Source organism: Rhyacophila brunnea, unplaced genomic scaffold (assembly GCF_057557595.1).
Source record: "Rhyacophila brunnea isolate RB1 unplaced genomic scaffold, BYU_Rbru_1.0 scaffold_17, whole genome shotgun sequence".
Lineage (NCBI taxonomy): Eukaryota > Metazoa > Arthropoda > Insecta > Trichoptera > Rhyacophilidae > Rhyacophila > Rhyacophila brunnea.
Genome location: NW_028232827.1, coordinates 31883707 through 31907623, shown reverse-complemented (window position 1 = coordinate 31907623; position 23917 = coordinate 31883707). Strand labels below are relative to the sequence as shown.

Sequence of the window (23917 nt, the reverse complement as noted above, 5' to 3'; positions counted from 1 at the left end):
ATACTCTAGATCAGGGTTGGCGAACCTTTTTATGTACGCGTGCTAAAATTTCCCGAATATTATTTTTCAACTCTCTGATGTGCCGAGCATTTTATCACGAGGAAAAAATATTTTTCAAAAATTCCATTTAAAAAAAAATGATGATTGTCTAGATACCACTCACAGAACATAGCAGACATATAGCTTTATCGCTATTTTCAATTACGCCATGCATTTCGGTCCACCAATTTTGAAACTGTCTGCCAGAATTACTACTACTAGATCCACCAAGTTTTTGTTTCTTATTTGGTGCAGTCATTTTCATGGGGAGAAATGAAATTTTTTGTTAATGTAATAATTAGTTTGGTTCTTATCGCACAAATTGACACGAGAATTGCTCCGATCGGATGAGGCATTCTCTCGCCACAGTGGCCTCAAGCATTGTAAATCGATCAAAATTAGAGGTTCGCGGCGGGGTACCCCCCGCCGCCTGATGAGGTTCTTTTTTCTTTCGACCATGTCCGATCCTAATAGGATCATATGGGCCTCCACAGAGTGGAGGTTTGTATTGACAGATTTTGTTTTTACGAGAAATGGATGTCAGCCACTTGCTCAAGCTATTAGGTCCATTCCCTGACTCATACACAAATTTAAAAACAATGTGTGTACTTGCCAGACCCAGGATTCTAACCTGGGACCCACGACGCAATAGGCCAACGCTTAAGCCATGCGGCCATCGTAACCATGAGGTTGGTGTGATAATATTATATGTGACGCATAAAGTCTAAAGACCGACCTATCCGATTATATATTTAAATTAAACGTAATGCATATTCTTGAAGAGTATGTATGCCTGCTATTTTTATACAATGCGATACGTAATTTATTATTATTATAGGTATTTTTTTCTCTTTAAACGCGTGCTATGCAAAATCATCTCACGTGTCAGCGGTGGCACGCGTGCCATAGGTTCGCCACCCCTGCTCTAGATAATATGGCTATCCTGCAACAGGTACCGTTAGCCACTGGTCAATAATAATAATTATTATTATTTGCTTTTATGAAGAAATACCGATTATATTATTAATTAACTCAAGTAGTATAAATATGGTTGGCCTAGGATTTTTTTCGGCTATATATCTATACAGCACACCTATTTTCAACAAGTACCCTTCGCCACTGTTTTATACTTAGGTATATATATTTTTTAATATTCGTAAACATGACATTTATGATTTCAATCTCTACATTTTATATTGTTCCAATATTTCTATAATTTTAAATACTTACTACAGGGAGTTGACAGCCAGTCAAGAGCTTCTCCGCGCGTCCGAGCAGGTCAGCGCCGCAGCAGCCCTCGGCATGTTCTATTACGCGCGCGGGGTGCTGGACGCGCGCAACCACGCGCAGTACGTGCGGCATGACGCCCTCGGGACGGACAGATTGAGCGCCATCGCCCTCCTGGTCCCTACTCCGCCAGATCCTCAAGCTCCGCCGCCATTCTTGACCACGGAGTACTGCGCAATATGCGTGAACAGGTAAACAATATAGTATGCTACTACGAGTACATACATATCGATTACCCTACTATATATCTATTTATATTATTTCGTTTTTCTTTTTATTTAATCACCTATACATATTATATTATTGCAGCATTCCGACTTCTTACAAATTAAAAATAGTCAGTCTGTATGGTAACTATAGTAACTAATCTGTCTACATTAAAATCAAAACGGTAAATAGTAAAGTTGATCTTTTGGTTGTGTTGAAAATCATAAATTTAATTTTCAACTGCCTCGAAATGTTGAGTACGATCCAGTGTCGTGTCCCAAGGCCTGAACAAAAATGAACCATAAGTGCGAGTGAGTAAGCATTCGGCACGTTTATATCTCCGCTTTATGCGTTAGCTAAGTTTCCCAAACTTTCGACATCTGTGTACCCCTTCTATAATTTTCGTAGCACTGAGTACCCCTCGTTAAAAAAAAATGCATATACTTTAATAACAATCAAAATACATATATATCTTTTTCCTTTTTAGTACATAAACAAAATAACAATAAATGAAAAATTAAATTCTTTCATAATAAAATATAAATAAAATAAATAAAAGTTATAATATTATTAAATAACATGCATTATAATCAATGAGAAGGATAAAATTGTTTATGCTGAGACAACAGATCATCGTAATTTGGTTCCCTGGTTATTAATTTTAATCTGAGATGCGGTTCCATATCCAAAAGCCTGTTCATTTGTTTAAGGCGAAGTCTTCACTGAGCCTTTTTTAAAGAGGCACCTAGCGGAAAAATACGAAGCTTGCAATTTGAGACATTTTTTTGATAATTTACAATTTCAACTGTATTAATGAATAAATATGTATCTAAAAACATTAAAAAGAAAAATATTTTTTATTTTAAGTCAAAGATAAACTTACAATTGTAAAAAATGTAATAAAATGTGAATTTATTGAATCGGACCGCACCCTATTATTACATATATTTTATAGCCATATTTATTATTAAAATTTAGTTTATTAAGTTTTCTAAGCCTCACCTAAGAGATTTTTGACTAATTCATAGTTTTAATATTTTTTATATCTATTTTAAAAATCATCGATTTTTACAAAAAATATAAATGTTTATATTTTATAAATGTAAATATAAAAGTTTATCTTTGACTTAAATAAAAAATATTTTTCTTTTTAATGTTTTTAGATACATATTTATTTATTAATACAGTTGAAATTGTAAATTATCAAAAAAATGTCTCAAATTGCAAGCTTCGTATTTTTCCGCTAGGTGCCTCTTTAAAAAAGGCTCAGTGAAGACTTCGCCTTAATGTCCACAAATGCTGAAAAAGCAACTTCACATAGTTATGAAGTTGGAAAAGGCAAGATGTATTTCAGGACTTTATCTGTTAAAACTGGATACACATGTTAAAGTACCTACACTCCTTATAGTTATTTTTCAAGAATCCGTCTGAAGCTAAGCTGAACATTTATTGCTCTTCTACCACATGCGATAAACCTTCTAGCATGGATGTTGTATTGATGTTGTATTAATTCTTGTTGCACCAGGCGCAGCCAAAGCCCGGTGCAGCACGTACCCCCACCTTACTCTTACCCTACCCCAGGGGGTAGATACGCGTACCTCAGTTTGGGAAACACTGCGTTAGAGTAAGATAGAATTTCTACGGCTGAATTAAATATTTTTTGAAAACGTAGCCACTAAATGTAGATTTGACTGACATTCATTTAAAAACTGGGAGCATGTGTTGCTGAAATTTTTTTTTGTGTTGTACATTTATATACGAGTATATATATATGTTACACCGAATGTGCGAAATTGACTATTACATGAAATGGGCAAAATTTTGGCTAATTCATGTAATAGTCAAGCCTGTTACCTTATTCATGAATTAGGTAAATTTTCTGCTGAGTACATGAATTCGTCAGGGTATGGAATTCTTGAACTGTCAACATGACAGAAGAAAAAGTAAATTTAATACAGATGGTTTTATTAGTTATAATTATTGGACATAATATAATATTATTATTATTAGGTTAGGTTAGGTTAGGTTTTGTAATTCTGAATTAAAGTATTCAACTGAATGTCCATTTTGAGGTTAGCTATCAAGTGTCAACAAACTATCACAAACATTCAATCGACCAAGCACGAATCAAATCACGAAAATACTTTTCAATAAAATTCTTCCGTTATCATATTATAGTTCTAGATTTTTTTTGCGCACAGTAAATCATTGCAGTTATTGATTGGTATAATTTTATATTTATATATATTATATTTTACAAAAAATACCACCGGAGTGCGATCATCTATTTTGACCATAGATAATATATGTACATTTTGACCAATGCATGAGCATTTTGATACATTTAGTTTAGTTGCAAAAAATACCACCGTAGCGCTACTATCTAATTGGTCCAATACATGAACTAGACAGAAAAATTACTGCCGAATTCATGCACTCTCCAGATATTTTGTTGAATTCATGAATAAGGTAACGGGCTTGCATTTTTCATGATTTAGGCAAAATTTTGCCCATTTCATGTAATATTCAATTTCGCACATTCGGCGTAACATAGGTATACATAATATACAGTTAGTGGTATTTATTTTTAATTATCTTAGTAGAACATAATATGGTTAACTATGTTGTGTTTAAATTTAGTAGCCGTACATAGCAACACGATTGTATGACGTTTCATAGTTAAGTTGATAATTATAAATTCGAGGTTCTATGTGCGATATACGCAAGAAACACGGCTTCATTTTGCCGAAAAATAGGCGCTCTCTATATATCATTACTCTGAGTCGTGTCCCTACTATACATACAAAAATTGGGACCCTTTTCACAACCAACTTCTCTGTTTATTCTTCAATACACATTATTTAATTTTTATTCGAATAATTGTTTTATTGATATGTTCAATACCCTCTCGTTCAGGCAATCAAGCATTGCAATAAATGATTTTTTCTGGTATCTACCTACTCAACTGATATGAAAGAACAAGATATGAAAAATAAAAAAAAATACTCAAGTCACCTGTGCTCTGAATTCCATTTCAAAATATTAAGAAGCACCTCCACACGATTTTTTTTCACTTTAATAAATGCGTTTTTCTCAAAACTCTATTTTTGCACAAGTGCCCTTTTGGTTTTGGGGTGACGATATGAAATACTGTAGATAGGTCATTTTTGTCCTCTTTTGCTTCACTATCATAATACGTTTAGGCTCCGTCTACACTACATAGAAGAAAGTTATCTAGCATATTTGTTTTATTGTATACTTCCAGCCGCCGAGATATATTTCTGAATATTCCCAGAGATGGCAATAGCACCACTGCTGACGTCTACATGAAAACCATGGCGTGGTACGTCAGCTCAATTCGGGAGTACCAAGAAGAATTGGCGAAGACTATCGAGTAATAAAAAATATTTATTTTTACTCATTTATTACCTTGGTTGATCCCCTAAATCACAACTTCCAACCCCAAAGGTTTGAGTCATTAGATTGCGACATCCTTTCTAAAAAGTCGAAGACTACTAAAAATGGTAAGATAAAAAAATATTGGACGCAAGTCAAGTTAGTTATTTTTGTCGAATCGACCACAGCATACTTATTTACTCTATACTATTATGGTTTGGTTAGGCAGGGCTTAATTGAATTTTAAAAACTAACCAGCACAATCAGCAATTTGTATTTTTAATTCAATGAAAGCAAATAAGTATGACTGGCAAAGTTTAGTGTGCACTATTATGGGTACCTCCATCCCTTGCAACTGATGTCCTATATATTATATAATATATTATATCAAGGCAAATACGGAACGCAAAATGTTGGAAATTCTCCAAAATTATGAGCAGATTACAAACTCCATTGAATATTATATTGACTATAATCTGTTAAATTTTATGAGAATTGAAAATAGGTAATATTGCGTGTTTTGACAAAGTACTATAACCACCAACATAATATTAATATGATCAAACATGGCTTTATTCTCAACTGTAACACGACAACGTTTAGAAAAATACTATTTTATGGTAGGTATTAATATATTTTATATGGTCATTAAATACTAATTTCTAATATGAGAAAAGACAAGGTATTATAATGATATAAGTTTTTCTTACAAATCCTACAGATTATCTAGGCTAATCTCGCAAAGATACCCCAAATTCTTCATGCTCGATCTTCCCGGCCTTAGGTTTCAATGCACACACATTTTTTTTAAATTCTAAGTTAATCTAGGAATTTAAAGATAAGTACTTATTTCTTTTTCTTTGTAATGTTTTCAGATACCCACGTATTGATTATTGAAACACTTTAAATATGTAAATTATTAGTCAATTGTATTACTAATTGTTTGACTTTAAGTTTTTAGGTATATTATTATTATCTTTAGCAACAATAGCACTGCACTTTCCTTAATATTCTTCTTTTTTCACAGACTCCTGGTAGCAAAGCAAATGTGGCATGCAAGACAGTCGCAGATAATTGGAGCAACATTACTCATTCTGGTTCTAGTCGTCTCTCCCATTATCATTATGCTGGTCCGTCATGCTACGGATACTATACAGGTAAGAATGCATTGCTACAATTTTAACGTAAGGACCTCGTGACTGAGGGTTGTTAGCCAGATGATCTGAAACCCTTCTCCACGACTTGGTTCCATCCCTCTTGGCATTCAGCGGCATGCAGAGCCTTTGCCAATGAGAAACCTGTGGCATTCTTGATTTGGTCTATCTATCTGGAGGGATCAGTGACGTTCCGTGGGGGTAGGCAGGTCATACGTTGTTTCTTCTTTTTCCTTCTTCTTTCACCCTTTCACGACCCAACATTGGGGCATAAGACAAGCACAAAATCGCGCTACTTCCTTCGATCCATCGCCAACTCTTGCGCTTCCCGCCATCCCATACCTGCAGCGCGTAGATCGATTTTGTAGCACCGCTGCAGGGTGAGCAGGGGGCGGCCACGACGACGGAACCCTTGAGACTGTGCCACAAGGGTTCTAAATGTCGCACTCTTTGGCGGCATCCGGAACACATATCCCAGCCAAGTAAAACATCTCTTCATGACTACCTCAATGCTCACGAACTCGGGTCTTTGTAACGCGGTCGTACCAATATAACCAATGTACGTTGCTTAGGGGAGGCAAAAAAGGAAGTATTGGTGGTTTTCCATGAAACGGACGATGCGGTCGCTTCTTAGTTTTAGACAATATCTTAGTTTTAAAGCATCACAAGGGGACCACCATACTTCTCAGCGACTCAGGCCTCCATGTACCTACAACCACAGCTATTTTAGAGTACGTTTCGTGGAAATGCTCTAATTCCCTGTAGATTAAGTACACTAGGTATATCAGATTTTTCCAGCATTTCTCTGTTTAGTTTAATTAAGATCATAAAATAGGTGGGTATGTATCTAACAATTTCGCAAAAAAAATGATACTAAAAATGAAAGGGGACTGCATTCCTACCCCCATTTCAGACGGGACACCAGTGTCGCGCTCGTATATAAAAAGGATGCCATTGTATTCGAATAAATGGGGCCTTTGTATTATGTTTATGAACGCCCAGAGCTAATGAGTCAACACATAATTTCGCGATATAAATTAGAACATAAAACTGGCTGCGGTCATAAAAACATGTGTATCGGCGGCTTGAGAATGTAGCGGCCGACGGAAAAGTGTACTGGACACGCTTTGACTCATTAGATCGGGGTGTTCATAAACATAATACAAATGCTCTTTTATTCAAATACAAAGGCCTTCTTATTATATACGATATATAATAAGGAGTCCTTTGTATTCGAATAAAGGAGCCATTGTATTATATTTATGAACGCCCAGAGCTAATGAGTCAACGCATAATTTTACGATATAAATTAGAACATAAAACTGGCTGCGGTCATAAAAACATGTGAATCGGCGGCTTGAGAATGTAGCGGCAGACGGAAAAGTTTACCATACACGCTTTGACTCATTAGCTCGGGGCGTTCATAAATATAATACAAAGACCCTTTTATTCGAATACAAAGGCCTCCTTATTATATAAGTGCCCGACACCGGTGTCCTGTCTGAAACCGGCCTTAGTTGTTGACTCATTAGCTCTGGGCGTTCATAAACATAATACATTGGCTCCTTTATTCGAATACAAAGGACTCCTTATTATATACAAGCGCGACACCGGTGTCCCATCTGAAACCGGCCTTAGTCGGTCACAGGCAGGGAACTCAGAAATAATGGGAACTGAAATACACAACGGGTAAGGCCAGTAGCGCACCCAGGGGGGGGGCCAGGGGGCCTTGGCCCCCCCCAAAATATGAAAATCATCAGAATGATTTTACATATTGAAATCGAAAGCCAATAAACTATACCTTGGGCTTAGACAAACAACACGGCAAAAAATGATTTGTAATTCTCCAGCACCCTTTTTAGTAATATTTCTTAGATTTTAATTTCTAATACAAAAAATTCGAAACACTAATGTCAGGTTTTTTTAGAAACCCTTTCCCTAATGAAATTCTCGGTGTTCACCCGAATTCCGGATTGGTATAGGTCATGGCTGGGGAGGGTTGACAGGTCTAGCCTGGGGGCCCGGGCTGTGGGGGGCCCGGCGTGTCGGGTTGACCAGATAAGTGCGATAAACACATATCATAAATTAGCCTTAATAGTAAAAAAAGTCGCCTGCGGCGCTATTATACTTCATGACTATGAACATTTTAATTTATATAAATGTCCAATATATTTTCTGATTATTATGTGTCGACAGCTCCATTATTAAAGTAGATGACGTACTGAAAATCGCCAATAATTCACTGTATAAGTACCCTCAATTTGAACTAAAACACAATTTGAAAAACGTTAATGTAGTGTTTCACACTGCCTTTAATCTAAGCGGTGGATAGGGGGCCCGTCAAATACCCTAGCCCAGTGGTCGGCAAACTCATTAGTCAATAGAGCCAAATATCAACAGTACAACGATTGAGATTTCTTTTGAGAGCCAAATTTCTTAAACTTAAATTATATACGTAGGTAGTTTAGTTAAAGTCCTAATTAAATTATAGGTAGGTACACTGAATAAAACTGAATATCATACGTAATAATGATCTTATTTATTAATAAAAATTAAATTGTAAGTAAGGTATCCATACAATTGAATCATGACAATGACTGACAATTTCAATGTGAATAATGGCCTTGCATCTCCTTGTAAAGTTTGGGTAAGTCAGGTTCGTACGTTGTTGATTTAATTTTAAGCACGATTCCAGGTTCTCATCAATAAATCGATTTCTCAATTTACTCTTGATTTCCTCTCTTGGAAATCTTTTTACTAACCACAAAACTTGCAATATTAACAATGTTGAAAGATTTTATTCAGTACCTAATTAAATACAGAACTTTATTTTTCTTGACTCTTCTCCTCAGCTGCTTTCTTCCTTGCATCATCGACAGAATATTTAGCGCAAAATTACTAGTATTTAGTTGTAGTATCTCTCTAAATTTGAATGCGTCAATTTTTCCCGACACATAAATACAGGTCGGGAAGCCATTTAAGTTTTGAATAAACGCGAAGTCTCGGTATACTCAACATTACATTTACGGTTATCCTCTTCCATTTTCTTTGCTTCTTCTTTGTAGCCATGTCAAATATGACAGAGAGTATCTGTGGCAGAGCCGCACTCAAAGGGCCAAAGAGCCGCAGTTTGCCGACCACTGCCCTAGCCTGAGGGCCCGTTTCAGGATGTGGGGGCCATGGTGTAGGTACACCGAGTGCAATAGACAAAAGACCGATAAACGAGCTATAGGGCTGTGTTGTATTGAGTAGGTTGTTTATAATTTAAAGGCAATAATACTTTTTTTGTCCATTTTCAATTAATATGTTGGAACCTAAATATGAAAATACCAAAAATTTGCAACATTCTGCGAAAAGAACGACTACACCCACTACGGTGGTGGTGTAAATCAAAAGAACATTTTTTTCGGTGGAATTCGGAATAAATATTGTATTGTTGTTTTAATTTAATAAAACGTAATTTTTTTTAGTACTTATTCCACTTTTATTAAATAGATTAGGACCGGTTTCGTCCACCTCAGAGAGACATTTTCAACTAGTTGAAAATGTCCCTATGTATATCGCCATGTATTGTGAAAATATGTAAAAATATTTATATGAAGAAGAAAAAGAGCCTATGGGACTAATTTACATTCTCCTTCTTGGGCCCCCCCCCAATAATAATTCCTGGGTGCGCCACTGGGTAAGGCGATAGCAGGTAACCGACTCGAGTAAGGATGAATCCGGGTTAAACTTACACACGTGTCTAGAATACGTTTAACGTCGAATACTGAAAACTGCTCTCGGTTTATGCATTTACGCTCATTTAATATTGGTGTATTTCACACACTATTGCACGTGCATAATGCGTGCTTCATTTTCGTAGGACACTCACACATTCAAAAGCCTGCTTCACCATGTGGCGTATTGAGTATAGCCTATTGGTATTCTATTTATTATCTGTTCTGTGGTCACAGGCTGTACACACTCACGCACACAAGTAAAAATTACATCTTTATTTAACCGGCCACTGCTATCTTGATACAAAGCCTGAACCTATCTTTTGCACAAGCATATTTCTCAAACGAGTGGTCCCACTTATTAGCAGTCAAAATCAGATCCCAGATCACTTGACATATTGATTTGCAAAATCACAAAGCCTTTCCTCGTTTCGAATTGAATTAAATGTATTACTTTCCTTTCCTTTATACAAAAACCAATGGTAATAATATCGATTTCCAAAAATTATTGTCTTATGCAGCATTGAGCTATAGATTACGTTTGTGAAAGGTGTATTGTTTATTATGTAACTCATCTATCAAAATCAAACCATTGCTTATGTCACGACAGCTGTCAATATCGATTTCCAATAGCGTTTTAAAGTGTATACTTTTATTAGCAATGTATCCATATACGAATATTGTAGGAATAAATATTTTTATGAAAATAAACTGGTTTTTAATGTGTGAAACTGAAATCAAGTCCATCATACATTTTTAAAATGAATCTTCACAATCTCTTATTATAATATGTAGACGTCTACGTTTATATTTTAAAATTGGTTAATTTAAGTACATTTTATTACATGTCTAAAATACTCCAGCTTCGCTTGGCTAAAAAAGTAGGTACAACTTAAAACCTTTTTGATAAATCACTAAAAGTAAAATTTGGCTTGATCTTTATTTTGCAAACCGTAGCAGAACATCGGCGAGGCATCTGAAAAAATTAGATCAATGTCTACTTCTATGTAGGAATGTATTATTTAGTATTAACCAGGTACTGGTATGGAGATAGATACATAGGTACCTCTTCAGTTCAGATTAATTTTTAATTGTCATAATTAGAGTATGAAAGTACCTACACACTCTGGATCCAATTTCCTAGATAACTGTTTCTCATTTGTAAAATAAATTAAGTATATTATTTAACTTTCAAACTATTTTATATAAACAACGTGTTTCATTTATGGAGAATAATTTTGTGATAGTTGCGAAATGCTCTTTTATAAACAAGCTGGACTTATAATTTTAATTATAATTTTACGAGAACTTCAACCTCTTCGCCTAAAATAATATGTATTGCTATGATAATGACTGAAAATACAGTATATTTAACAATATTTAATTAATTTAAATAATTTTTAAATGTTTGACAATCAAAATAATCTGCGTGACATGCTGAAAGTACAATGTCATTTTTAAAAGCAACACAATAAAAATAATATTATTTGTAACATTGCAACAACAGAGTACACATTTGAAAATAATAATATCTGTTCTGTTTATCATACTATTGATACTTAATACATACTTGCAGTCACAGTTTAATATTTTATAGTGTAGAATATAAATAGGTACTGTGCGAAAGCATATTCTTGGCTACGCTTCTAGGCGCTGTTGTTTACTAAATGGGAGGAGCTTGTTAGTTTATAACGGAAGTGCGGTTAAAAATGGGCGGAGCATGTTAGTTCACAGTTTTAACACGTAGCCAAGAAGATGTTTTCGCACTATAAGTAATTGTTAGTTAGTACCTATTGTCGTTTTGAACTGACAGTCAGTTAAACAAGCGTCCTATTGTATTATGATATTATACACTTAGAAAAGTTTGCTAACTTTGATCATTACTTCCAATTATTAATAACATAGAATCACTAAATTTGATGAACTCCGACGTTTCGTAGATAGGTACGTTCAAATAATTTGTTTTTAACGAAATCCATAAATATGCTGCGACAACTGAACACAATAGTCACGTCAGTATATAAGCACTCTATAAAAGAATGATAGGTCATCCATAGACGGCAGCGGAAGGCGCAGGAGAGGTAGGACCAATCATTGTCTGTAAGTTTTCGTAAGTATTGGTTGGTACTGAAGTAGGCAGTGAACCTGCCCAAATAAATCAAAATTACGAAATATGTTAACACGTGATTCGCAGATAACTTACCTACAACCAATCCCACATTTACAATATATTTGTAGTTTTTTTTTTATAATCCTAATATTATCAAATAGGTATTATTTTATAGGCTTTTGCAGCGAGCCTTGAACTGAGAACAATGGAACTACGCTCGGAGAAACAAAAAAGTGACCATCTCCTGTGCCAAATGCTCCCGGCTCCTGTCATCAGACAGCTCCGCCTGAACCGAGCGGTCCCTGCGGAAGCCTTCTCCTGCGTCACCATCTACTTCAGCGACATTGTCGGTTTCACTGAGCTGGCCGCTGCTTCCTCAGCAATGGAAGTGGTCAATATGCTCAATTCGCTGTACAGACTCTTCGACTCCAGGATTGTTAAGCATGATGTTTACAAAGTGGAGACTATTGGAGATGCTTATATGGTAGCATCTGGATTGCCTCAGAGAAACGGTAAGTATTAAGTTATTTAATATTATTACAAAAATTTCTTTTAAGAATATAAACCTGCTCGCACACAAAAACTACATTGTGACTAAGAGTAAACTACAAGTATATATTGCTCGGACATGAGGAATGGACGCGGGTCCTCCTTTGGAAGAAAAAGGTGGCTGTCACGGGTAGCTATTCCTGAGACATTCCCAGTCATTTCTTATTTAAGAGGTCCATGAAATCGGATACAGACCGGTTGTGGTGCGAGACATAATAAATATAAATAATAATCTCAAACAATCTTAATTCAATACACTGGTTCACTATCACTACTGTGGTACCAAGGCTCGAAATGGACCGGAACGCACCGGAGCATCGTTCCGGGTCGTAAAATCGGCAACATTGTCGTTCCATCTCATGGAAAAAATAATTTTACCATTTGAGCTAGAATGACCATAATATAACAAAAAATCACACACTTTTTTTAAAACACATAAAATTAGATAACTATGTTAATATTTTCATAAAATTACCGAGCGCTCCGGTTCGTAAAATTCTCCATTTCGAGTGCTGTATTACCATATTTATACAGGTAGCTGTTATATTTGGGCGACAACAAAATTCAAGTTTCTCTCTATGTATCACAAATATTTGCACGGAGTCAAAATCAGATATGACTTCACTTCCGATCACCGAAAAACACCTTTCAGAAAACCTAATAGAAAATTTCGAGTGCAATTGACTATTTGCATTATTTTTTTTGAATTTTTTTCGTTGACATCTCCTTCAAACACATAAAACATTAATAAGTATAAGGAAATGTCAATGCTTTTTCATTAAATTGTAATTATGGATTATAATTTGGATGGTCCAATGTATAGCAAACCAGTCCATCCATGACCATAGTTAGCACCCTTTACCTTGACAGCAGACTTTCAGGGAAGGAGCAGAATGTAGCATGAATAGGGACTCTACACTATACACTAGATACCTGCTACACTATCGATGATATGTTTAAAGAGAAAGCCAATGACGAGGCAATCACGGCGTGGTTGGGTGTGGGCGTAGGACATGACAGAAGAAGAATAATGGATCATTGGAAAACAATACCTCATTTTTTACAAAATGATGAAATCAGTTTGTAGAATTTACAATTAATGTAGATTACACAACTTGATCACTAGTGCACTTGGACTTTTTCAATCCTCTGCGTCTCAATTATTAATCTATCGAAATAACTTCTTAAGGTGACAGACATGCAGGTGAGATAGCCGATATGGCGTTGGCACTGGTAGCTGGTTTGGGAAGCTATCACATACCTCATCGGCCTTCAGAAATCTTGAAGGCCCGAGCTGGCATCCACACAGGACCCTGCGTTGCTGGAGTCGTCGGAACAGCGATGCCGCGCTACTGCCTGTTTGGAGATACTGTTAATACAGCCAGTCGGATGGAATCTTCTGGAGAAGGTATGTTATATTTCACCCATTATCTCAGATAGTCTCTGTCGACTTCCAGATAAAGGTCCTGATAGTCCGGTACTTATACAGCATTGGCCTTTCATCCGGGGGCTTCGGGTTTGATTCCCAATGAGGTTCAATATAATTATGTGATTTTCTTAAAGCCTGGGTGTTTGTAATTGATAAATATAATAAAAAAATAACGCAAATTGTGTGAAGTAGTTTATGGACCCAATATTACAAAATGTGCTATGTACTTAGTTTTCTTTCTTTCTTTCAGAGATGCGCATTCATATTTCTGCTACGACCAAAGATGCTCTTGATATACTTGGAGGCTACTTAACTGAGCCGAGAGGTAAAATGGCCATCAAGGTAAACTTTACTTTTTAAGTCAAAAAAAACTTACAAAAAAATCAACTCTTACAAAATACATCCATATAAAAATAATAAACACTAAGTATACAAAATAAACACACTGTTTAGCTTTATTTATTGTCCCAGCCCATAGGAGTCATTTACCCTCGGACAGCCAGCCAGTAAAATGTCCCCAGTGACCCCAAAAACCAAATTTCGTAATTCATTTTTAAAATCGTTTCTTTACATTGTTAACATAAAGAACTTTTTATGGCAGGAAGAGCTTAAAAAAGTTCCCAAAAAGAAGACAAGAGAATGCCTCTTCGCTCAATGAGCCAAGTGGTAACGTATCCGTTTGATAAGTCAGGGATCTCGTGTTTAAGTCCTGGTCTGGCAAAATTCACAATGTGTTTATACCCAAAACAAAAAAAAAACTGTCACGAAACCTCTTCATAAGGGTGGCCAAGATCCACACTGAATTTATTAAGCCAATAATATATACATACTGTGGTGGTTCATTAAAATAATAGAGAACATTTCGTAAAGTGTGAAAACGATTTATTGCAAAGTTTGAATGACTTCATTAAGTACAAAATAATAATTTTACAATCGCAAGACATTTTCCTTGGCAATGGTTTATAATCTATAATAATACCAGCATAATGTTCCTAATAATTAACAAGACTTTAGATATTTCTTTGTAGGTACCTACATCCTTTGTATGGGCTTTACATATAGATATTATTTTATATTATTACAGGGCAAAGGAGAGATGGACACATATTGGTTGACTGGGAAAGAAGGAGAAATTCCAACCGTCTATGACTTTCCAGATCTGACACAGGAACCAGAGTTTTTCCACATTTTAGCTATCTAAAATTGACAACGACGAATTTATTGAGTACCTATGTTCTATATATTGTTTTTTACAATATCAAATTCAATTTAGTACACAAAATTATGCATATTTGATTCACAGCAAATCAATAATGGCCATTTCCAAAATAAAGAGATTAAATATTTGTATTGCTATCTGAGAAAAAAGTATTTCAGTTCAGTAGTATTCAAAGTGTGCCTTGGGGCGCCGTGACCAATTCACTGGGGCACCGCAAGCTGTTTGAAAAAAATGATAATTTCAGATAAGCTTAACCCATTGGAGACAGACAGATAAGGAGGAAAAAGTGGACCACCAATGGATTAAAATTGTGTAGTAAATTTAACAAGCATTTATTAAAACTGTTAAAACTTTTATAATATGTGATTAATTTAAATATGTTTTCAAAAATTGTGTAGGTATTGAAACACTTCAATTTAAACTCATCTTTTTAAATATGTAGGTAATTTTTTAGGGCTTGAAGCTATATTAAACATAAAAAATAAAACATTTTAACAGAGGACAAGCGGCGTCAAATTGGCGCCGATTGTCTCCAATGGGTTAATTCAATGTGATCATAATGACAAATTCATATACTTTGGTAGCTGTCTTCTTCAAGCGATAACAAAGTTTAAACTGCTCCTCCTTTATCGCAGACATTACACACGTAGTCGTGACTATGCGACCATTCGCCTAACGACTTTCAAAAAAGCTATCTCTTGAATATGACACAAACTAATGTTAATTAACTCCAGCGCATCTATTCAATACACGAGACTGCTATCGGCGGCTATCGAGGGTAGTTTATAATATGAGGTATTATAATTGTTACAATAAGTTAGCCATCTTAACTATCAAAACTATCTATCTCGTTCTAAAAGTTAACACAGTCAAGAGAGGTGCTGGTAAAACATACAGTTCAGACGGTTAACTTATTCTAACATTTACCGCCTCAATATATATATGATAAACTACCCTCGATAGCCGCCGATAGCAGCCTTGTGTATAGAATAGATTCACTGATATTTATTTCATATAACTTACCTGATGTTAAACTAAAGATAATACATATTGCATTTATTGTTAAGGGGCCAAGTGCGTACAAGATTTTTTGTGTTTTCCTTCAAAGTAGCAATTGCGAAAATTATTATTGAACTGCATTTTAAAATGAAAATGATATTATTTTACATCTCAGTTATACTGCCCTTCCAATGAAGAAGGCAGTAACTCGCAAAATTCGTGAAATTGAGTTATGAATGTCTTCTGTTAGGTAATTTTGAAAGCTATATTATTCTATTCACTTTAAAATCAGTATTATTACTAAAATACTGTTAAAATCCTTAGTGAAAAAATGGACATCTGCTAAATTAATACACAGTTCTTAGCAAAAAGGCAGTCATTGCACCTATTTATTGGAGTTACTGCTTGTTTATTATTGCCGTACTTTGTTTGTATTTTAACATCCTACTAATAAAAAATATCACCGTTTTTATCAATTCACAGTACTAAAATTTAAAAAAAAAACACATTATGTCATTTATCTCGAATGTGTGTGAGAGTCAGTTACTGCCTTCTTCCTTGGAAGGGTAATATACTTGCTAACGTGATAGAAAGTTTTTATTGTCTCTCTGTCATGTTGCATTTTCGGTATAAAAAATGCAACATTGAACGCTTATAATTTTAATACCTACCTACCTATGTTATTAAAAATAGATTGTTAAATATCAGATATATTTAATAAAATGCACGGATTTTTAAAACACCTACAATACATCAAAAATTATTTAATTGTCTAGTATTTATAATATGTTAATTCAATATAAAATAGTAAATTAAAATCAGTAATTCAACAGACCATATTATTATCTTCATGGAAATTATTATGTATAAGCATTTATTTTTTATAGACAATGAAGAAATTAAATAATGTCTAAATTTATCTTTTACACTGCTAACCTTCTTCTATTAACAAGCGGAAGATTAATTTTCACGTCATATTGGATCGCTATTTATGATAATCATATATTATAGGTATTACTTTACATTCGAATGATTGAAATGTATAATTTATCATATTTAAATGCATGTGACTTAACAAAACATTTATGTACCTACACATATTATATTGTACCAAAATGTCAATGGTAGCAATCGGCGATTCTCAGCTTTTCTGCTTAGCCCAGCAGCCTGAGCTGGAATCGTAGAGCTGACAAATCAGCGAAATGTCAAACTATCAAAACTATGGTGCCACCAACAATTAACCACCATCTCATTAAAACGCCAAGCTGTCTGCAAGAGCGAGACAGACTTGCGACAGCCAGCTGGCTCTGTTAATGTTTATAATAGGTCTTTGTATTTTTGGGTAATTTTTGTGTTATTTTCATGTAAAAGATGGCTGACTAGTCACAGCTGATCATGAACTGCCATAACAATTAATATTATAAATATTACATATGTGGCAAATTACTGTGCTAAACCTCCATTATGTATTAAAACATATCAAAATACATATTTTTATGTGTCCTGGATTTATGAAATAATTTTTATAAACTCTTATTTTTATTTCACTTTCACCCAGTTTCGCAAACTGTAGGTACCTACTCTTATTTCTATAAAATCATGTCTAAACTAAAAATCAACCAAATCAAACGAAAATTATTTTAATCCTTTCCATGCGGACGGTACACCGTACACTAATTAATTGACCATTCGATATAATTAGCATGTTATTTAAATGCGGTGATTAAATAGTAATTAAATACTCCGTAGTCAATAAGTTACTGTTAATCTTTGCACCATCTTGTTTTGTCTGTCATCGAGTTTTACAAATTACATATTAATTGAATTTTTAAAAACAAAAAAACAAATTTGACAATATTACTATTTAGTCAATATAGGGTGACATCAATCGAATTGAACACTTCTTCGCTTATTATCCTCTCAGATTCTTTTTGATGTAATGTCAATGTATCCGGCAGTCAGAAGTATAAAGGAGGTAAATGTACTTCAAACATGAGAGAGAATCATAATTAGTAGAATATTTTGTCATTTTGACATAGCTGGTAATAAGTATTTTTGGAATTATCTTAGAAAGTATATATCGTACCCATTTTCTAAATAGCAAAATGTCTAATTATTGTCAGATTTGTGTCAGAGTTGGTTCACAGAGATTGCAAATTTAATTTTCTACCGTATATATTTTTTTATATAATGTTAAACGATTTAAATAATTTTATGCGTGCATTGAAAAAATAATAATTTAAAGAAGTGAAAAAACCATGGCACATGGATGTACTGAATGACTTTATTCTAAACCATTTGATTGACAGGTAAGAATAATATTTTATGTAATAAAAATACTTTATGTAGGCATCAAATGTTTAACATAAATATGAATAAATTATAGGTCTTCACAATTACCTATATAAATAGATTATCTACGTTTAAGGAATGTCCAGGCTTATACTCTGAAAATACCATAAAATCTCCATTTTGACCAACGTGGCATACGTGGGCCCTTAATGATTATTAAAAGTATCCTACCTTTAAGCTAATTAGCTTTGGGTAATAGAATTTTATCTTGAATTGCAAATAAATGGAGAAAGCTTAATTTGATTTGCAGTGAGTCATTTATTTATTTGAGTATGACCGTTTACACAGTAAAAAATTCTAATTTACATCAATAAGCTGACAACATAGTATTACATAAAACTAAAAAAAAATGATAATGGGTAGTATTATGTTAAGTTTAGCCATAAAATTTAGAAAAATCATTTTATGATCAAAAATATCCTGTATACTAAGTATAATATAATATACTAAATATGTGACTATTTACCCTAGTATTATTATTCTATAAGCGATTATATACTATTTTTTATGAATGCTATTGAACTTCATGAAGTCTGAATTTTTTTTCAGAACTATGTTATGCAGAACTATATTACATGAGGTTGTATATTTTCAAAAACTGATAAGTACAGATAAAGACCAAATTTAACAAACAATACGTAAAGTATTACATTAAATTTGTAATACACATAACTTCCAAAACTTTCAAAAACAATGTTTAAAAACTTAATGATCGAAATCGAATTATTATAATATAAACTATACATAAGTACTAATATGTCCAATTTTATTCTGCTTATATTTTCAATAAAGAGCATTGTGTAAATAAAAATGACAATACAATAGAACGTTGATATAACGGATTAATGCGAGTGAGGGGGTGTCTGTTAAAGCGGAAAGTCCGTTATATAAAAACACAAACACAATCTTGTTTATTCGTCAAGTTCAATTCGTGAATCAAGTTTTGTTTGCACTTTTGAAGTCTGCTGTTTTTTTATAATAAACTATCTAAACTTATGCATATCCATATCATATAGTTGAATTTCATTATCTGACGTATTCTTATCTGTCAATAAAAATGTTAATAGATTATCATGCGCAGAGCATTGTTTACAAGCGGTGACACTTGGATTTCAACATGTACAACATTAAAAAGTTGTTTTTAATAATTTTCACAGTAGACCGTATATTTTATCTGTTATATCGAGGTTTTACTGTATTATTCAAATTCAATATGGAAAAAATAAACTTACATTATAACCCGTTTCCACATGCATGAATTTAGTGGTGGCAGTAAATAGTGGCGATAGTGGCAAACCTGCCAGAAAAAAATAGGAACCACACCACGCAGAGCATTATGACGTTTATCAATTTTCAGAACCTGTTCGAACCTGTCAAATAGCACCACACGACAACAAACGCGTTCATTTACGCTTGAAGAACGAGATTGGTGAGACAGTAAGCACTTTTGTGTGTAAAACCACTCACGCTTGAAACACAAAAATGTCACTTGCCTACTATGTACTACAGTATTTGTGGACTTAACAGTTTTTGAAAATAGTCATATCATATATTTACTGTACCTATATTAAAGAATGAATCTTTGTAGCCTATCTAAGAAGAAAGTTTATTCTTATATTTACTATGAAAGACTTTCTTAGTATTAATTAATATGTAGGTATAAAACCTCTTTCAAATTTAGAATGTTTCTATAATTTGAATTCTGCACCCATTATAGGGCACAAAAATATTTTCATAATACAATGTTATGGCCTGTAATTTGAAATTGAAATCTGTTTATGCCCAGATTATTAATGAATATCAAATTTTATTTATATAGTAATTTCAAAATCGAATTCAAAAAATTATTATTTTCATTTAAATTTTACATCATTCATAATTCGATTTGTCGGATTTATATCAAATTATGAGGATACTATAAAATAGGTATACCAAAGAACTTGTTAAATATATTTCCACCTATCTGTAATATACGTGATATTTTTTATAAGTTTACTTATTGATTAAAATTGTAATAAAAAAAAATTATATTGTTTCCACATAATATTTATTATACTCTTGTGAACAAGTCAATTTCATTTCAAATATAATTAATTATAAGTGTATGTACTTTTAAGAAAAAAGAATGATTACGATATTAAAAACATGAACCGAATTATAAACATTGCTTTCTTTCCCTTTGGAGGATGCTAAAACCTATGACGAAGAATAATAACATTCATGTAACATTAATTTAAAAAATAAAGTCGAACTTGGTTATTGCGAGGAAGATGGGAATGACTAAATTCGTTATAAGCGTTACTCGTTAAAAACTCAAAGAATAGGTATTTTTAAATGAGTGGTCACATAACACAAAAAATCACAATTCAAACAAAAATACACAATTAGAATTTTTCTCGAAACAAGCATGACATTCATAAACTACAAAAGAAGTTGTTTATCGTAATGAACGCTGGTAGGTACCTAGTTACTTCACAAACCTTGGATTTTTTTTTCAACCATATGCTTGGATACTTTTTCAATTTTGTCGGCGAAAAAACCAATTAGGTAGGTACTTAGACATTTAACTAGTATAATAAACATAATCTGCACCCGGTGGCATCCTGTCCGGTCAGATTTTATTGCTTAGGGTCGAAATGTTTTTAAACGATCCACACATTTAACAGTTTTAAGAAAATTTTTGAAGATATTTTAGCTCGGTACATATTATATCCGATAAGGAGCTTATTATAAAAGTGAATAAATGTATGAAGAAAATCATAAACTAAAATATCAACGAATGTTTCTTCATTACATCCGAGATCTGGCTATATCCATGGTCGTAATAACTGAGCTCAACTGTATATCATTAGAAATTTGATAAGAAATAAAATTCCACAAACATGACAAATAAAAACCAAAACGTAGGTTGTAATAAATTATTTATTTATTCAATCAATTCATTAAAATATGAGGCCATGACAACTATAATGGCTTAACCAACACACTCCATTCACACTGTACATATTCTTTACAATAATAATTATCCCTTGAAGCAGGGGTCAGCAACCTTCTCAGACTCATGGGCCATACTCAATATTTAGAGAATGACTAGAAAATATTTTTCAATTTGTATTATTTCTATCTTTAAAAAACTAGGAGATATGAGACAAACATGAAGAAAACAAATAATCAAATATTCACGAGTAAAAACAAAATACAGTTCATCACTGTCCACTGACTGACATTGAAAACACCTAAAGTGGAAATTTAGTTAAGAACAAAAATTTATTCTTTCTCAAACGTGCAGAAAATGTTTGTTTGCAAATGTATTATGTTATAATTATAATTCCATCTGTAATTCGTTTGGTACCTCATTGATTTCTACATTAGAAAGACGTATTTTACTTCTTTAGAATCGTGTTGAAAATTCAGTTTGTAAATCATTGATAATATACCTTTTTGTGTTACCACCCATTTTCAGGTACAAATTATCAACGCATTAATTAATAGTGAATCATTTTATTCATATCAAATTTAGTATTGAAATAATTCAACATAATTATTATTGATATTTATGGATCGCAAAAAATGCCTCCGGACTGCCAGTTGCCGACACCTGTCTTGAAGCATTAATTTTAAAAAAATTTGGACATTCAAATTATAGTGCAACAGTTAGGTACATTACATTTTTTATTCATTTGGCAGTCAGGTGACTGTATTACTCATGGCCTCATTATTTGAGCAACATATTGGAGTAATATATTGAATAAGCCATTATCAATATACGATAAAGTGCAAAAATATAATCAATACAATAATAAAATTTAGATAAAAAACATTTATAAGATATTAAAACTCATCAATACAATAAAAATACCTACGCTTTTCATAATTTTGATTAACAATACATAGAGAAGTCAGGTTACTGAATAAATACCTACTCACATGGGCCCCACATACTAAATCAGGCCCCCAGTCTAGGATCTTTGGCGGGTCCCCCTACCTATCGTTAAGTATAAAGGCAGTGTGACGCTCTACAGTAGCGTGTTCCAAATGGTGTACGCGGTAAAATTAATGTGTGTATTTAGTGTTTTTGTATATATTTTAATTCATCCATTAGAATTATGGAGTTGTCGAGTATCGCGATACACAATTAAAAATTGTATTGTAGAACCACATAATTTTAAATAATTACATTATCGAAGGAAAATAACGCCGCAACTTTTTTGTTATTAAAGTAAATTTGTGATGTGTGTTTATCTCACTTATCTGGTCAAGTCGCCACGCCGGGCCCCTTCTGAGCCCGGGCCCCCAGGCTAGAGCCCTATCAGCCCCCCCCCCCTTTGTGGGGGCCATGCCTACTCATGTAGTAGGTACAGAACAGGATTATTTATTTTGCCATGTGGACAACACTCGAAATGATAATGAATTTTTATGTAAGCATTGTATGTATGGCTAATCCCACAGATTTTAGTGATGCTATAGGGCAGGGATGGCAAATAGGATTTGATCAGTGTGCCAAAATTAGCCGATTTTTTTTTATTTGTGGCGCATGCCATTCCTTTTTAGGCATACACATGATAATATAATCTAAATCATATTTATTATTTAAAAAAAAAACAGTTAGCTACATTGGTAACTATATTGTTTATTGAATATACTTATAAAAAAATGATACACAATATAAAATGGAAAAAATAAGGAAATATAGAAACATTTAATAACACACTATTTTATTTTTGTTTGAGGTTTTTAGTTTCATGATATTTGCGAGACTTTTTATATCACACTGATATGTCGTTGTTTGCAAATTAATACAAGCTGCTGAATCTTCCTTTGTCAACCTATATCTAGTCTTTGAATGTACATGATTCAATATAGAAAAAATACTTTCACATGAGTATGTGGAAGAAAAAATGGTCAACAACGAGATTGCAAGTTTTTTAACAGATATAAAAATATCAGGCATGCTTTTCCATGTTTTTAATATTATTATATTAAATATTAAAAAATAAAAGGAATTTATTTTTTGGCATGCCGTCGAAAACTTTTAGCTTGCCATGTCAGACACGCGTGCCAGATATTTGCCATCGCTGCTATAGGGCCATCAACGCATTGTAGAGGGTACAGTATAACATGAGGTGAAGGGCAGTGACAACCTAGTATTTGGCGAGTGCGTATCTTCTATGTATACATACAACACGACAATCATATGCATCAACCTATTGTCTGAACATACATAATTTGAAAACATCTCATGTATATAACTACTAGAAAAATTCTTTTTTTGAAAAAAATACAACGCTCGACAGAAGTTGAACCTGTAACCAATAGTTTCGAGCCAATGTGCTTCACCAATTAAGCTACGGGTATCATACTTAATTATGACAAATTTAACTAGTAGTTCTTACATGAAATGCTTATCAAATTGCATTTTTGTGGGTCAAATTAAGGGAGTTATCTTTAATTGCCTTA

General features: G+C 33.4%; 1 protein-coding gene across 1 annotated transcript; it reads left to right on the top strand.

The window, feature by feature from the left end:
• The first annotated feature begins 12094 nt into the window (after positions 1-12094).
• Positions 12095-15252, top strand: LOC147073959 (atrial natriuretic peptide receptor 2-like). Its single transcript, XM_085944574.1, has 4 exons — positions 12095-12424; positions 13651-13869; positions 14141-14232; positions 14975-15252. Exons 1-4 carry the CDS (start codon positions 12118-12120, stop codon positions 15089-15091), a joined length of 735 nt encoding a protein of 244 aa, XP_085800700.1. The 5' UTR covers positions 12095-12117; the 3' UTR covers positions 15092-15252.
• The last annotated feature ends 8665 nt before the right edge of the window (positions 15253-23917 follow it).